Genomic DNA, 19,014 nt, shown 5'->3' with positions numbered 1-19,014 from the left:
CGGCAACCAAGATGTAAAATCTTGTGTTTGTAAAACGTCTATATGTTATACATTATCATTACAATAATTGACATGTTTTGTTAGTTATATTTATTTTCAATTGTTTTACCACTGAATGTGTTCAGATTGTTATAAATGCAGAGTTTAAAACCACCAATATTAGTACCTACCATGTGTGTTTAAAAAAACAATTATACATGAATCTAAATACCTCGAATATTTCTAAATACCTCAAATAATTATACACTTCAACACCGTTATTTCGAACACCGATAATCCGAAGTCACCGTTATTTCGAAGTATTTTTCAGGTCCCGATTTTGGTTCTCCTTTGTTAAATGTAAAATTCCATTGTTAATCCGAACTTCGTTAAACCGAAGAAATCGTTAATTCGAAGTGATTCAGTCGGTCCCAACACAATAATTTGCACCTAATTATCAATCTTTAATCCGAAGTCAAAACTGCAAAATACGGTGCGTAATTTCACACCTTTGTCGTGGCGCGTCAAAAGCCGATCATTACACCTTTGTCGTCTGCGCAAAAGCCGTTGTTCAGAAACATCGCATATTAGTTAAAAAAACATGTTTCATTTCCGAAAATGTATTCATATGTATGTATGTCTGATAATTTGTGCTATTCTTTATATTTTATATGTTCTGTAATTAGACAAAAATAAAAACAAGAAAAAGAATCGTTTTATTCCTCCGTTTGTTACAAGTGGAAATCTATTTGCTATCTGACTAGTTTGCGCTTTTAAGAAAGCGTGTAACAAAACCATGCGAATTCCACAACGTTTTATTTTTACAGAATCAAAGAAGTCTTCTGTCAAATGTTTATTTCGAATTATCGTTAATCCAAAGTTTTTTTAACGGTCCCGACGACTTCGAAATAACGGTGTTGAAGTGTATTACAGCTTATTCTATATTTATCTTGTTTGTTAAATCATTAATATAAGATGGATAAACAAAGAATACAAAATGACGACATTAAAATAAACAAAATGATGTCATGGTACTGAACATGTTTGCTGTATTCAACAATGTTGAAATACACCCGTATTTAAAAGAGGGTCTGGTATTTAATGTTAATGCAGGTGTGATAATTGGATAAATGATAAATAATTATTATGTAGGTTGTTACTTTTTTTCATTAATAATCTATTAAATAAAGAAATGACCATGCTCTAATCCTCTTCGAATTTCTTTTATAAATAATTGTCTGATCTCTGGTGCAGTTCCCATTACTGTTATTTTGAATGCTTATCCACAAAGAACCAAATAAAGACTTATTGACAAAATAACAACAGTAACTTCTGGCCTATTTGCCCTGATAAAGTTTTAGTTGGAATGCAAATAAACAAACCAGCACTTTAAGAGAGTATTTTGATTGATGTATGGAATGCATTAATCTTATTATAGGAATGAAATCTGTGAAAGCATGTTTATAAAGCAAATAATTAACTTTAGAGATAAGAGGTTTGTACTGCTAAGAAAAAAGCACTCAGGCGAAGTGTTGAAAAGCTAAAATATGTTTGTATATTATTTTTTACATATTTTAATTTAAGATTGGGTAGAAAAACAACAACGGAATCATGTGTATTTAAATTGTAATGTAAAAAAGGAAGGTTTAATTTGTTAATTTGTATGATCTGTTAAATTGTTTGCATGTTTTATGCTCATTTAAAAAAAGCAGCAATAATATGGAAATGCACAAGTGGACTGGTGGATAGGACTGGTAAATAACGACTTAGTCTCAAGCATTATTTCTCTGCCATGGATGCTGCTGTAGTATTACAAACAAGAAGCGAGTAAGTCATGACTCAATCTGGAGCTGTATGTTTGAGAATAAATACCAACCAATTCCTAAACGTGATTATTAATGAGCAAAACCAGCAGATTTATCATTCGGAATTGCGCAGGTTATTGTACCTGCATTGCTGAGGATGCTCCAGGATATATTCCTTATCCCTTTCCCCCTCAGAAGCAAAGTGAGAATGGCCATATGCAATCAGCATAAAACCTGAGCAGCTTTCCAGTAATTTGCTAGGACAACACCTTATGCACATGCATTAATCCTTTCAGTTCTGGAACCGAATTTTGAAGGCCTTTGCAAACAGTTTGGATCCAGATGAGACGCCACAGAACGTGGCGTCTCATCAGGATCCAAACTGTTTGCTATTCTGATAGTGTTCTTTGAAAAAAATCAAAGGAAATGCTAATTTTAGAAATTCAGCAGAAGACATTTTAGCAGACGACAAATTTCCCAGCATGAACATGCATTAAGCCACATTTTCCCAGAGCGCGGCTCTATTTGATTTTCTACGGACTTCACAGGCATCAAAGTTTAGTGGTAGAGGGATATTGGCCTGAATGGAATTCTTAGAGACCAGACTCTGTCATAATTAGGCATCCTTTATCATCCAGGGGAAATAAAACTGAGAATAAAAATACTGTTAAGTTATTTCTGGGAAATATCTGTGACTGAAAAACTGTCCAGAGTTAATGACTTAATGGTTCTTGTATCCCACAATTGCGCTGTAAAACCGCTGTTATTTATTGCTTGGTGAACAGATTTCATACAAAATAATAATTAAGCCTTGTGTTGGGTAAACAGGCTTTAATATGTGCGTTAAGTGTTTAACCTGTTCAGTCTACCCAGGAAGATCAGGGACAACACTTTCCACTTTGAAGGAACTTTCTTCTTATTAAGGACAACACTTTCCACTTTTAAGGAACTTTCTTCTTATCGAAAATCCAGTTTAGGCAGTAAGTGTTGTCCATGATTAACAGACTGCATGGATTAATCTAGGACAACAATAATCACCATATGCATTTAACCTGTTTTCTCAGAGACAGATCAATTGTTATTATTAAATCATTGCTGAAAGCTGATACCTTAGAAAACAAAGGGTGTGTTGGATGCAGATGTCTTAGATGTAAGCTGAAATAATTTGGATAGAAGTGGAATTAAATGTCAATATCTTATCACATGGGAAACCAACACATGTATCTGATATAAATCACGAGGAATTTGTGAAAAGGTGTGTCTTATTGCTGATAGACATCCATGAAAGGTGTATAACCTTATAAAGTGTGATGGGGTGTGAAAGGCCAGGGCCAGATAAATGACATAATTATACTACAAAACTTCACTTTTTTGTTGATTTTTTTAGTATGTTGTCTATGTTTATAGAGGAGGGACCGATAGTAATTGATGATATAAAATGTCCTGGTAATTCATCATGTTATATTTGAAAACTGTCTGAGGATAAAGAAATTCGCTTTCCCAATTTAAATACCATCAATCAGCTGTTTATTTTATATGATAGATGCTGATAATTCACCTGAGAAAATCCTGGGGCTTATCAGTAAAGACTTGACAAATTCCTCAGGAAAAGGCCCCTGTATTGGAGTTATCTGATGTTATACAACACAGATTTGAGGAGATTTATTTTAGATAATGCCACTCATTTTTACAGACTTTGTAAAAATAATCTTCTCTTATCGAATAATTTTTTATGCACCTGTGTGGTAACAGTGGCCCTTGAAAATGCTTCAAAATGATAAATTATTTTGAAAAAATAGGAATTAGAATTTAGTGTTCCATTCATTTGATTTATAGGAACTTGTATTTTGAAAAGTGAAATTAGTCTTTTCTTTTTTTAAGTTATTTGAAACATGCTGATTATAACAATTATAAATGGTGATACTGTATGAATGCAGTAAGGTTGTTCTGTAGGTTTTGATAATGATTATGCCATACTTTGAAGAAGGAGTGATGTAATTTGCATTGCAACTGTCCGTCTGTCAGTTGGTGGTCCATTTTGTTTCTGCAGGATATCTAGAGAAAGCTTATGACTGATGTATAAATATCAATGCCAATTTTTTAATGTATTAATTTTAATATAAACTAGCAATACCTCACATAATCTGTGTTTGTTTCAGTTGTTCAAGGGCAATGAGAACACGTACCTGACAGAAATGAGGGAGGTAACTCCGCCAATAATAGGCCGCCGTGTCAGGTTCATCCCGTATAGCAAGACTCTCCGTACCGTGTGCATGCGGGTTGAGATATACGGCTGCAAGTGGGAAGGTACAATCTTAATATTGTGTCATGCTTTGAGAAAACCAGGCTTAATGCACGAGCGTAAAGTATGAAGCCAGATTTAGGCTGCGCACTCTGCAGGGGCTAATCTGGGACCATACTTTTCACTTGTATGGAATTTTTCATTATTTCGAAGTCTTTTCTCAATGGAAATACAGTCTAGGCTGAAAGTGTTTTCCCTGATTATCCAGCTCAGAGTGCACAGGCTTAACCCTTTGCATGCTGGGAAATTTGTCGTCTGCTAAAATGTTGTCTGCTAAATTTCAAAAATTAGCATTTTCTCCGATTTTTTTTCAAAGAATACTATCAGAATAGCATACAGTTTGGATCCTGATGAGACGCCACGTTCTGTGGCGTCTCATCTGGATCCAAACTGTTTGCACAGGCCTTCAAAATTCGGTTCCAGCACTGAAAGGGTTAATTTGGACGATACTTTACCACATGTATAAAGCCCAGTTTTCCCAAGGCAAGACTAATTTTTCTTAATGTCCTTAAAAGGTTTTCTGAAGTATTTATAGGTTTTGAGAAAAAGAAGGAATGCCATGGTTTATAGGAGATGTCTTTGTAAGAAGCATGCTGGTCTTTTTTCTTCAGTCTATTTTGTATATATTTTTGGCCATAAATGAGGACATATTTATCTAATATGATATTATGAAAACTTGTCAGTATTATGATGATTGTATTTATTTTTCTCATGTAAAAATATAAAATATTTTTTTCAAACAAGTGTGGTCTTTTTTGAAAAAAGCCTGCAGATTATTTCCATTGATTTCGTTTTTTTTCTTTTACTCTCAATGCTATTGGCCTTTTGATAACAAATCTGATAATGCATTACCGGTATTTCTGTCACCATATGCACCATATAACTGTTGTTTTTTTAAATTAGACACTCAAAAAGCTATTTATTAAAAGTTTTGTACACAAATTCTAAAGACGTCTGCAGACATTAGATTATATTACACTCATACATTTTGTTTCCTGCCGTGGTTCATTGGAAAGTGTAGTTCCTATTTCTAAAGAGTTCATTATTTTTCTCTTCGGGTTTAAAAGCAATTAAGCAATTATTGTGTGATTATTTCCTGCATCCTATGTGTGTCTGCAACTGAAAGATAAATGTTTGGGGTGCGTTTAATGAAGAACGGCGCTTTTGTCATAATTTAACGTCCGAAACCCTGTTTTCCGAGGTTGCTAGCTTTGTGGCGAATTTTACTTTCTAAGAAGTTGCAAGAGCATATATTTTTGACTGCATTTATTGAAAGAAGACAGATATATCGTTACAATGATACGGGTCTTGCAAAATTTGATTCGTGGGCAATACATGAGAAAAATGCTTTGAAATTTGGCAGTTTTATAATGAGAACGTATGGGAAATGGAATTAGTGTAATTCAATAATAAGTAAATATTTTTTGTCTCAAGTGCAGTGTATCTTTGCTCAACAACCTTTGATTTATGATAATTTATTAATCGCAATTCTTATCCACAATTTCAATGCACAGACAACGTTCTTGACTTAAATATGTTAAGTGCAACAAAATTAGCAATATATACTGTTTCACTATAATCCTGAAATCTACAATTTATGGTATTACAATCTGTGAACAGCTTTGTTAGGTTTTCTTTTTAATGATGTGATTTCTTGTAACTGCTTTATTATCATGAACTTGGTCCTGACGCCAAATAAATTTTATTTCAGATTGCACAATTAGCCGTAGTAAATCTTGCAGCCATAGGATTAAGATGCTCTTCAAAACTAAATAATTCTTTCTGACTGAACAAATTGTGTACAAGTTACAGAATTGTTTACAAGATCTGTTTATATAATAGTGTCTGGTATCATGTTTTTCTGCAAGAAAGCCCTGTTTTGAGTATGGTTTTATAACATCTAGCTTAGTAGTTTCGAGCCTTAAAACACATTTGTAAACACAGATTGATGCATGAAAGAAAGCATTTGTTTACAGAAAGAGATGTTTCAAGGAATGTAATCCTTCTTTTATGGGCAGCTCTTACATTGTGGGTATTTTGTATGAGGTGTGGGTATCATCACAGGTTGTTGTTGGTGGGTTTGGAGTTTAAATTGCTGGCATTTTGTTGGTGGGTGGGGCATGATTTTCCAGGTATTTTGTTGGTGGGTGGGGCATGATTTTCCAGGTATTTTGTTGGTGGGTGGGGCGTGCATTCCAGGTATTTTGTTGGTGAGTGGGGCGTGCATTACAGGTATGTTGTTGGTGGATGGGGCGTGCATTACAGGTACTTTACAGGTATTTTGTTGGTGGGTGGAACGTGCATTACAGTTATTTTGTTGGTGAGTGAGGCGTGCATTTCAGGTACTTTATAGCTATTTTGTTGGTTGGTGGAACGTGCATTACAGGTATTTTGTTGGTGGATGGGGCGTGCATTACAAGTATTTTGTTGGTGGATGGGGTGTGCATTACAAGTATTTTGTTGGTGAGTGAGGCATGCATTACAGGTACTTTACAGGTATATTGTTGGTGGGGGGGGGTGCATTACAGGTATATTGTTGGTGGGGGGAGTGCATTACAGGTATATTGTTGGTGGGGGGGGGTGCATTACAGGTATATTGTTGGTGGGTGAGGGTGCATTACAGGTACTTTGTTGGTGGGTGCATGCATTACAGGTATTTTGTTGGTGGGTGGGGGATGCATAACAGGTATTTTGTTGGTGGGTGGGTGTGCATTGGGGTATTGTTGTCCTTAACTTTGTTTTTTCAAATCATTGGATCAAATTGTTACCTGTCCTCAGGGAAACTTGTTTATATGTACATTGTTTTCTATTTCAGACAGTGTGGTGTCATAAAGCATGAGTTCTATATATTCCAGATGGTGTGGTGTCGTACAGCGTACGTCAGGGAGACCGACGTGGCTCGGAGCTAGACTTTGTGGACTTCACGTACGACGGCATGATCCAGGAGAACTTCCTGTTGGAGGGGCTGGGTCAGCTGACAGATGGGGAGATAGGGGACTACAACTTCAGGCTCGACAACGAAGATCTGCGGATAAAAGGGTATGAGATTGTCGCTTTACAAAGGCTTTTTTAAAACCTATTTATTTTCGCTTATTTTCATCAAGAGCCTAAGGCTTATTGAAATTATTTTGAGTCTGACTCCTGGGTAAAACCTGCACTTAATGTTTGTGTTGAGATCTAAAGAATGATCCCACAGTGGGGATAGAACCCATGACCTCTAGGTTGCTAGGGGGACACCATATCCACTACACCATGGCAATCTTTCATTGACTTGAAACAATGCTCCTGTATGTCAGTGCTGCTTAGGTTCTTTTTTTGTAGAAACTCTCTTAGTGCCAAAAGCCAACTTGAGTATTTCATATCACAAGAATTATGTTATATATGACAAAAGATATTTATGTTATTTTCAATTGTTTATAGAAATATTTTAAGTGAAGCAGTGTGTATAATGCTTACAACTTTCATGTCATCTTTCAACTACCAAATTCAAAACAATAAAGAATGCTGATTCAAAAATGCAGATTCATGCATGTGTTGTAGTTCTGGCAGCTGAATTTTATCATCACTGAGAGTGTCTTTTGTGTAATAAAGAGCTGAGCGAATTCATAATGGCACAGGAATAAAAGAATTCCTTCAAAGATGCACATTATCTCTGTGATACTTTTATTTTCATACATAATTCCAACATCTTGTTAAAAGTTGTCTGAATGTTAGAAGCGCAACGTAAACAAATTTACAAAGCGAATTTCCTTCTCAACACATTCTATGGAAAACATATATTGCACTGCAGTTCTGCACTAAAATACCTGTTAAGAGATTCATATCTGTATAAATTCAATGCGCTAGAGAGATGTTGGCAGATAAGTAACTTTATTAATAGCCATTGAAACTGGTAATTGGAGGGATTTACCAAAAAATATCACTCCGCAAGGTTCTCTAATAATCTATTAAAATTTGTTTTTAACTTGGATTATTAAACCTTTGCATTTAAAAAATAAATGTGGCCCTTTAATATAGCACAACTTATTGCATTAATCAATCCGTTGTTGTTAATTGCTTTCAGTATACAGTAACTACAGGTTCCATGTATTGTGTCATGGTATCACTGAAACTTTCATTTTATAAATGGGCTGCTCTCGGTGAAAAGGGGGTTAAATGCATGTGCACAAAGTGTCGCCCCAGATTAGCCTGTGCAGTCTGCACAGGCTGTTCAGGGATGACACTTGCTTAAACTGGATTTTTGCTGAGGAAAGACTTCCTTAAAAGAAAAAACAAACAATAACAGCGAAAAGTGTTGCCCTTGATTAGCATATGGGGACTACACAGGCTAATCTGGGACGATACTTTACGTACATGCATTAAACCCCCTTTTCACAGAGAAATGCTCAAATGCTTCAAACAGTTGTTGAAGTGAGATAGATGTTTAAAAGAAAAAGAAACAACCTTAACGTGTTATGTTTAATAAATTATAGAGTAGTTATTGACCTTGTGCCAATAGTCTCAATTTTCCATGGTGTTTTTTTTAAATTCACAACACAAAATACCCGCAGTATGTTTACACATTATAATTACAAACAATGAAATCAGTGTCATACTATTAACACAGTTTATGTAGCAAATATTTTAATATCCTTTCCACTCAGAAACACAGTGAAAATGACAACATGCAACCAGCATTAAACCAGAACATCCTGCACACAATTTGGCTGTTCCGGTTTTACACTGCATGTTTGCTGCTTATCATTAACTTTCGGTTTGAAAAGAACCCTTAAAAAATTAGAATCTATTAAGAAAGGTCTTTAATTAATTTGATTTTCTAAGGGACTACAAGCGTGTCAATTGTGTATCTGAGGGGTAAATGTTTATTGTTGAAAACATTTTGTTACATGAAAAAATGTCCCGTCTACTTGCAGATATGAGTGGGTGGGCTGGCGTAATGACACTCAGGACTTCCAGGGCCCTCTGATCATCACGTTCAAATTTGACCAAGTGCGCAACTTCAGCAAAGTCTTCATCAACTGCAACAACCTTTTCTCCAAGGAAGTTCGTGTTTTCAAGGTGGCACTGGTTTACTTCAGCGTGGGTGGGAATCTCTACCAGAACTCGCCGGTGAAGTATGACTTTATTCGGGACGACGTGGTGGAGTATTCGAGACCCGTGATGATCAAACTCAACAACAACGTGGGCCAGTACGTCCGTTTGCAGTTGTACTTTGATGCCAAGTGGATCATGATCAGTGAGGTGCAGTTCATATCAGGTATGCAACCAGGAATATCGACATATCATAAGGTGCAGTTCATATCAGGTAAGCAACCAAAACTATTGAAATACTTGAGCCTTGCACTGGGGAAACAGGGTTACATGCATGTGTGTAAAGTGTTGTCAGAGATTAGCTTGTGTTGTCTGCACAGGCTAATCAGGGACAACACTTTTTGCTTTTATGGAATTTTAAATTAAAAGAAGTATATTCTAAAAGAAATACAGTCAAGGCGCAAAGTGTCGTCTAAGATTAGCCTGTGGCTAATCTGGGACTACACAACAGGCTAATCTGGGACTACGCAACAGGCTAATCTGGGACTACGCAACAGGCTAATCTGGGACTACGCAACAGGCTAATCTGGGACTACGCAACAGGCTAATCTGGGACTACGCAACAGGCTAATCTGGGACTATGCAACAGGCTAATCTGGGACTACGCAACAGGCTAATCTGGGACTACGCAACAGGCTAATCTGGGACTACGCAACAGGCTAATCTGGGACTACGCAACAGGCTAATCTGGGACTACGCTTTATGCACATGCATTTTCCATTGGTTCCAGTGCTCACCTCTATTCAGGATTTTTATTCAATAAAGAGTTCTTGATTGCTGAAGCTGTTTTACTCATCAGTAATTTAATACTTACCACAAATTAAATTGAATTTACTTTGGAAATGTTATGTGCATGTTTCATGAATTTTGAAGTGGAATTTTTAATGCATGTCCATTGATACAAGCAATTTATTCCAATGTTTTTTCTTTACTGTCAATATTTAAAAAAACACATGTTCATCAAATAATTTTTATTAAATTTGTCTTAACTTGAAATTCTTAAACCTGAAATACAGCTGTTTAGCAAAACAAAAAAATAAAATTGATTTGACATAAATGATATAAATAATAATTTATAAAACAGAAATTTAAAATCTATTGATGATTGTTTCATTATATATTCAAACTGAAAAATCATCAACAATAAATAATCAATACTTACTACTGTAAATGTAATATAAGGTGACCTTTGTGTAATGGATATGGTGTCAACCTAGCAACCAGTAGGTCATGGATTTAATCCCCACTGAGGAAGTGTTCTTTAGATCTGCTAGAAAGACAGTACTGGTTCTACACAGGAAACATACTTAAGAGTGTTCCAATAAACTGTAGGCTTTAGATGCAATTGAGCTAAAATAAATAGGTTTATATTAATAATGTAAATGTACATGTGCCTCGTGCTTCGCTTGGTGGAAAGGGGGTTTAATGCAAGTGCGTAAAATGTCATCCCAGATTAGCCTGTGCAGTCTGCAGATGTCATCCCAGATTAGCCTGTGCAGTCTGCAGATGTCATCCCAGATTAGCCTGTGCAGTCTGCAGATGCTTATCAGGAACAACAATTTCTGCCTAAACTGGAATTGTGCTAAGAGGAGACTTATTTGAAACAAAAGATACGGTGAAAGCGGAAATTGTCGTCCCAGAGAATATCCTGTGCAGACTTAATCTGGGATGACACTTTACATAGAAGCATGCATAAAACCCTCTTTTCACTGATCACAGCTAAAAGAACAGTATATACAGTTAGTCAGAATATTCTGCAATGTGAGTCAAATTAATGTAAATAGAATAAAGTACATACACTTAGTCAGAATATTCTGCAATGTGAGTCTATTGAATGTAAATAGAATAAAGTATGTACATTTAGTCAGAATATTCTGCAATGTGAGTCAAATTAATGTAAATAGAATAAAGTACATACACTTAGTCAGAATATTCTGCAATGTGAGTCTATTGAATGTAAATAGAATAAAGTACATACACTTAGTCAGAATATTCTGCAATGTGAGTCTATTGAATGTAAATAGAATAAAGTACATACACTTAGTCAGAATATTCTGCAATGTGAGTCTAATAAATGTAAATATAATAAAGTACATACACTTAGTCAGAATATTCTGTAATGTGAGTCTATTGAATGTAAATATAATAACACTTAGTCAGAATATTCTGCAATATGAGTCTAATGAATGTAAAATGAATAAAGTACATACATTTAGTCAGAATATTCTACAATTTTTGTCCAATCAGAGCCTGCAACTGGCAACTTCACAGAGGAGGTTCCCCCCGCAACCTTGAAACCCCCGCTGGTGCCTCCCAAACCAGAGGACAAGTACTACGAACATGAGCTGAACATTGGCAAGGATGGCAAGGGTGAGTGATGATGCATTACCTTACTTAACCATATATTACGCACAAACATGAATAATACACGTATACTTTTCAAATGACAAAATGGAGGAAAAAAATTAATTGAACTGCCCCCTTGGTGCAAAACGGTACCATGTGACATTGAAATTTGAAGGCACATGGTACCTTTTTGCTCCAATGGGGCAAAATGTTTTAAAGTAAAGAAAACTGTCAAATCTGCCGCCATTTTAATATTGCACAATCAGTTCTATCAATGTATAATGCGCTTAAACTATTTGAATGGAAATTTGGGAATATAAAACTGTGCTTAATATAAGGCAAAGAACAGTAACAAGTATTGCAAGGACATATTTGAGTGGTGATGTCCAGTCTTTTTATGTCTACAGAAAAGCTGTGTTGTAGCGGCTACTCTAAGAAGCAAAATCAGTGTTGTCTCCTAAAGTGTATGCAGGCAATAGTTTGAGAGGTGTTGATGTAAGGATAACTAAACAATAGGGATGTGGTAATGTGTATTGTGTCCAGCTCCTGGTATGTGTTATGCAGAGAAACACTTAAACAGATGTTCAAAGAGAGCTTTGTGCTGATAGTCTGATCCTATCAGTTTCCTGTTGCCATGTTTGAATTGTTATAAGTGATGATTATATAATTATAAGTCAACCTCTCTGTATAATCTACTTACAACTCATATACCGCTTGCAATTCTGCAAGCTTATTATTTTGCTTTTTAAACAGCCATTTTACTCGTTTAAGTGTTGTAAGTAATGGATTCCAGGAAGGAGGTTTGAGCTCACCTGAGTGTGAAATGTCGTTATCACACTAAAGACCTCATTTTTCCTCCAATCTTAATGAAACTTACTCAGAATGTATATCTTACAAAAATTAAGTTTAAATGTGGGTCCCATGATTCCAAAAACTAGGTCACTTGGTCAAATCTTAGAAAAGGCATGGCATGTTATCATTATAGAGGCCACATTTATGACTCAATCTTGAAGTGCCTTGGTCAGAATATGTATCTTGTTCATACCTAGGTCAAGTTTGAATCTAGGTCACATGTGTCCGGAAAAAAAGGTCACCTGGTCAGGTGAGCGCTTCATGGCCAGTATGTGCCTCTTGTTTATTGTATGTGTCCAAATGTGAATGCTATATTAACATCTTATATTAAATTCTGTATATAAAATGCCTACTTACTGTAATTATTCATCAACAGGTACACATGCAGGCAAATAGAACCAGAGAATATGATATAAATGTTCACATAGTGCTCAGTATATTAACTTCATACTTACTGCCATTCTTCATCATAGGAACGCATGCAGGCAATGTAGAGCCAGAGAAAGCTCCCAACCAGCAGACACCAGGAAGTGACATCATCGGTATCATCATCGGTTCCCTAGCAGGGCTCATTGCCATTCTCATTGCCATAGTGATTTTTATTGTGTGCCGACACCGGCGGAATAAGAATAACAACCGGCGCATGAAGACAGCCCTTGCGGATACACACAACCAGATCACCCTAAATATGTCTGACCTGCAGGGGACACACACCAACGGCAAGGTGCTCAACGGACACATGTACAACGGGGTCCCTCTCACGGAGCTCGAGTCTGACAGGGAATGCTGCAGCGGTAAGACATAAACAAAGCCTTGCACTGTGAAAACAGGGCTTAATGCATGTGCATTATGTGTCATCTCAGTTTAGTCTGTACAGTCCCACAGATAAATTAGGGACAACACTTTAAGCTTAAATGAAATTTCTTTTAAGTGATGCCTCTTGTTAACCGAAATCCAAATTAGGCGGAAAGTGTTGTCTCGATTAGCCTGTGCAGACTACACAGGCTAGTCTATGACGACTTTTAAAGCACATGCATTAAGCCCAGTTTTCCCTGATTCTTATCTTGGCTACACTGGGCCAGTAGTTTCACATTTTCTTAAGGAACACTTTGGGAAATTCTTTAAATTCAACAATACCTTAAGTCTGCAGCTAGTTCATGTTTCATTCTTTTTACATTAATATGCTAAGAACAAATCAATATTGCTGAAGTGGTTAAACTTTTTTGTTATTAGAAAACAATGGTTTTCTTATAACAAAAAATATGATATGAAATGTCCCCCTTATTACATTTTAAGTAAAGAATTCCAGAAAAAGATTAGTGAATACTGACCATGTTAGACATTGCCTAGTAGGAGCAAACAAGCTTAGTGAATACTGACCATGGTAGACATTGCCTATCTGTAGCAAAAAAGCTCAGTGAATACTGACCATGGTAGACATTGACTAGTAGTAGCAAGAAGCTTAATGAATACTGACCATGGTAGACATTGCCTAGTAGTAGCAAGAAGCTTAGTGAATACTGACCATGGTAGACATTGACTAGTAGTAGCAATGAAGCTTAGTGAATACTGACCATGGTAGACATTGCCTAGTAGTAGCAAGAAGCTTAGTGAATACTGACCATGGTAGACATTACCTAGTTAAAGTAGCAAGAAGCTCAGTGAATATCAACCATGGTAGACATTGCCTAGTAGTAGCAAGAAGCTTAGTGAATACTGACCATGGTAGACATGGCCTAGTAGGAGCAAGAAGCTTAGTGAATACTGACCATGGTAGACATTGACTAGTAGTAGCAAGAAGCTTAGTGAATACTAACCATGGTAGACATTGCCTAGTAGGAGCAAAGAAGCTTAGTGAATACCAACCATGGTAGACATTGACTAGTAGGAGCAAGAAGCTTAATGAATACTGACCATGGTAGACATTACCTAGTAGTAGCAAGAAGCTTAGTGAATACTGACCATGGTAGACATTGACTAGTAGGAGCAAGAAGCTTAGTGAATACTGACCATGGTAGACATTGCCTAGTAGTAGCAAGAAGCTTAGTGAATACTGACCATGGTAGACATTGACTAGTAGGAGCAAGAAGCTTAGTGAATACTGACCATGGTAGACATTGACTAGTAGGAGCAAGAAGCTTAGTGAATACTGACCATGGTAGACATTGCCTAGTAGTAGCAATGAAGCTTAGTGAATACTGACCATGGTAGACATTGCCTAGTAGTAGCAAGAAGCTTAGTGAATACTGACCATGGTAGACATTGCCTAGTAGTAGCAATGAAGCTTAGTGAATACTGACCATGGGATAAATTGCCTAGTAATAGCAAGAAGCTCAGTGAATACCAACCATGGTAGACATTGGCTTATAGTAGCAAGAAGCTTAGTGAATACTGACCATGGTAGACATTGCCTAGTAGTAGCAATGAAGCTTAGTGAATACTGACCATGGTAGACATTGCCTAGTAGTAGCAATGAAGCTTAGTGAATACTGACCATGGTAGACATTGCCTAGTAGTAGCAAGAAGCTTAATGAATACTGACCATGGTAGACATTGCCTAGTAGTAGCAATGAAGCTTAATGAATACTGACCATGGTAGACATTGCCTAGTAGTAGCAAGAAGCTTAGTGAATACTGACCATGGTAGACATTGCCTAGTAGGAGCAAGAAGCTTAATGAATACTGACCATGGTAGACATTGCCTAGTAGTAGCAATGAAGCTTAGTGAATACTGACCATGGTAGACATTGCCTAGTAGAAGCAAGAAGCCTAGTGAATACTGACCATGGTAGACATTGCCTAGTAGTAGCAAGAAGCTTAATGAATACTGACCATGGTAGACATTGCCTAGTAGTAGCAATGAAGCTTAGTGAATACTGACCATGGTAGACATTGCCTAGTAGTAGCAAGAAGCTTAGTGAATACTGACCATGGTAGACATTGCCTAGTAGAAGCAAGAAGCTTAATGAATACTGACCATGGTAGACATTGCCTAGTAGTAGCAAGAAGCTTAGTGAATACTGACCATGGTAGACATTGCCTAGTAGTAGCAATGAAGCTTAGTGAATACTGATTGCCTAGTAGGAGCAAGAAGCTTAGTGAATACTGACCATGGTAGACATTGCCTAGTAGTAGCAATGAAGCTTAGTGAATACTGACCATGGTAGACATTGCCTAGTAGTAGCAAGAAGCTTAATGAATACTGACCATGGTAGACATTGCCTAGTAGTAGCAATGAAGCTTAGTGAATACTGACCATGGTAGACATTGCCTAGTAGTAGCAAGAAGCTTAATGAATACTGACCATGGTAGACATTGCCTAGTAGTAGCAATGAAGCTTAGTGAATACTGACCATGGTAGACATTGCCTAGTAGAAGCAAGAAGCTTAGTGAATACTGACCATGGTAGACATTGCCTAGTAGAAGCAAGAAGCTTAGTGAATACTGACCATGGTAGACATTGCCTAGTAGGAGCAAAGAAGCTTTGTGAATACCAACCATGGTAGACATTGACTAGTAGTAGCAATGAAGCTTAGTGAATACTGACCATGGTAGACATTGACTAGTAGTAGCAAGAAGCTTAGTGAATACTGACCATGGTAGACATTGCCTAGTAGGAGCAAAGAAGCTTAGTGAATACCAACCATGGTAGACATTGACTAGTAGGAGCAAGAAGCTTAATGAATACTGACCATGGTAGACATTGCCTAGTAGTAGCAAGAAGCTTAGTGAATACTGACCATGGTAGACATTGCCTAGTAGAAGCAAGAAGCTTAGTGAATACTGACCATGGTAGACATTGACTAGTAGTAGTTTGCTAAATAAAAAAATAATCATGTTTCACAAAAAGACAAATAATTTATGTTTGAACATTATCCTGTTTTGTAACTCATGATTATACCAAACTAAACATTACCTTGAGTCCTTATAAGGCTTTGATGAGTTGTATGCAAAGATGGAAAGAATTTCTAAAAATCAATGTTTCTTCATTCTATCAAATTGTTTAACTTTACTCATACAATCATTGAGACAGATATCCATAGAAAAAAAACATTGTACAATCCATGGTTCCAGGCGTAAAGCTTTCCAGTTAATGCAAATATTGTACGATATCTTAAGACTTGCGTTTGTTAAAATGGCATTTTTTTCTATTTCAACTTAAAGTTAGGTCATTTAATTATTTCAGAATCCAACATTTGTTAATCTAAGTACAATCTTAGTACTTGTTTAGAACAAGAACTAATTTATGGTGAGTATAAATAGTTGTATCCAACAATATCTTATGGAGATATGTTTTCGACTTACACATTTACAGGGCGCCCAAAGCACAATGGTCATCGCGAAACGAAGGACTCAGTTATCGTAAATAGGGGCAGCATGGCCCCTAATTTAACTGACCTCCCAGAATTACCTTCACCAGGTATAAGACTGGTTCTGCTTGGTGCATGGGAGTTTAATACTAATCTGACTGACCTCACAGAATTACTTCACCAGGTATAAGACTGGTTCTGCTTGGTGCATGGGAGTTCAATACTAATCTGACTGACCTCCCAGAATTACTTCACCAGGTATAACACTGGTTCTGCTTGGTGCATGGGAGTTTAATACTAATCTGACTGACCTCCCAGAATTACCTTCACCAGGTATAAGACTGGTTCTGCTGGGTGCATGGGAGTTCAATACTAATCTGACTGACCTCCCAGAATTACCTTCACCAGGTATTAGACTGGTTCTGCTTGGTGCATGGGAGTTTAATACTAATCTGACTGACTTCCCCAGAATTACCTTCACGAGGTATTAGACTTGTTCTGCTTGGTGCATGGGAGTTTAATACTAATCTGACTGACCTCCCATAATTACCTTCACCAGGTATTAGACTGGTTCTGCTTGGTGCATGGGGGTTCAATACTTATCTGACTGACCTCCCCAGAATTACCTTATCCAGGTATTAGACTGGTTCTGCTTGGTGCATGGGGGTTCAATACTAATCTGACTGACCTCCCAGAATTACCTTATTCAGGTATTAGACTGGTTCTGCTTGGTGCATGGGGGTTCAATACTAATCTGACTGACCTCCCAGAATTACCTTATTCAGGTATTAGACTGGTTCTGCTTGGTGCATGGGGGTTCAATACTAATCTGATTGACCTCCCAGAATTACCTTATTCAGGTATTAGACTGGTTCTGCTTGGTGCATGGGAGTTCAATACTAATCTGACTGACCTCCCAGAATTACCTTCACGAGGTATAAGACAGATTCTGCTTGGTGCTTGGGTGGTGAAGGGGACACAGTCTTGTATGTGAACTAATGGATTAGAGTGAGATGCTTGTCATGTTAATATTATATTCAAAAAGACATGAATGGGTTATTTACGTAAAAAGAGCCATAATTTTATTTTCCCAATCTAACATGTATTCAAAGTTTTTGAAAAATAACACAATATTAATCGCATTAAATTTATAGTATTACAGTGTAAAAATCAATGTAAAAATTGTTTGGTATAAAGTAATATTTTATAAAATTGTTTAACAATGTTGGTAAAAGCCAAAAATGGCAATCCATTCAGCTTTAAAATTGAACCTTGCCATTCTTTTTTTTTAATTCCTTGCCTGACATATTCACAAAGACCTGGCAATAACAATGGAAGCTATTCAAGCTCAGTTATTCAACCTCTTGCTTCATTTCCTTTCACATCTTTGCTAGAAAGAAGTCAATACACCTGCTTGATTATTGTCCAAAGAGCATAACATCTTCCATAATTCTTTCTAAAAAAGTCGTGAAAAGTGTTAACAATATGTAGTTTTTATGCTCCCCGAAATATTTTCGATGGAGCATATAGTTGCCAGTGTGTAGTTCCTTCCTTCCTTCCTTCCTTCACACTTTTTTTAAGTTTCTCATAGCACCTTCATTTCTTTACCGATCTCTTTCATATCTGGCATGTACGTACCTTGCATGGACCTCTACCTTTTGATGAGGTTTGAGGTCACTTGGTTCAAGGCCAAGGTCACGGAGACTAATAATAGATTTTTCCTTCACACTTTTTTGACAGTTTCTCATAGCACCTTCAATACTTTACCGCTCTCTTTCATATTTGGCATGTACGTAACTTGCATGGACCTCTACCTTTTGATGTGGTTTGAGGTCACTGGGGTCAAGGTCAAGGTCACCGAAGCTAATAATAGATTTTTCCATCACACGTTTTTGACAGTTTCTAATAGCACCTTCAATACTTAAACCGATCTCTTTCATATAAGGCATGTACGTACCTTGCATGGACCTATACCTTTTGATGAGGTTTGAGGTCAATGGGGTCAAGGTCAAGGTCACCGAGGCTAATAATAGATTTTTTTAGGTGGTTATTAACACATAGATTGACAAAGTGCATCATCGGGGCGCATCCATCAGTTTCACTGATATTCTTGTTTTTAAAAATTAATGTGCTTACTAGAAATTCATTTTGCTCTAATGCAAAATAATGTTGACAAAGTTATGTAGGTTACCTCCACTATGTAACAACCCTTTGACCTAATTTCAGCCTTTAAAACACCCCACCCACTTTGGAAAGCCTGCTTTGGCTCCAGTCACATCTAGTCATTTATAACATTACTGGCTCATTTCTCAACAGGGATTTTTTGTCA

At 36.8% G+C, this 19,014-nt stretch overlaps 1 protein-coding gene across 1 annotated transcript in view; it reads left to right on the top strand.

The window, feature by feature from the left end:
• The window catches only part of LOC127836922 (discoidin domain-containing receptor 2-like), a 207,178-nt gene that overhangs the window by 176,349 nt on the left and 11,815 nt on the right, over positions 1-19,014 (top strand). The window contains exons 6-11 of the mRNA XM_052363567.1: positions 3,944-4,091; positions 6,942-7,125; positions 9,000-9,343; positions 11,425-11,547; positions 12,849-13,169; positions 16,691-16,795. Of these exons, the coding sequence (XP_052219527.1) occupies positions 3,944-4,091; positions 6,942-7,125; positions 9,000-9,343; positions 11,425-11,547; positions 12,849-13,169; positions 16,691-16,795 (1,225 nt within the window). The remainder of the gene's footprint in view (positions 1-3,943; positions 4,092-6,941; positions 7,126-8,999; positions 9,344-11,424; positions 11,548-12,848; positions 13,170-16,690; positions 16,796-19,014) is intronic.

Source organism: Dreissena polymorpha, chromosome 7 (assembly GCF_020536995.1).
Source record: "Dreissena polymorpha isolate Duluth1 chromosome 7, UMN_Dpol_1.0, whole genome shotgun sequence".
NCBI lineage: Eukaryota > Metazoa > Mollusca > Bivalvia > Myida > Dreissenidae > Dreissena > Dreissena polymorpha.
The sequence above is the reverse complement of the archived record's forward strand: the minus strand, read 5'-3'. Positions and strand labels throughout refer to the sequence as shown.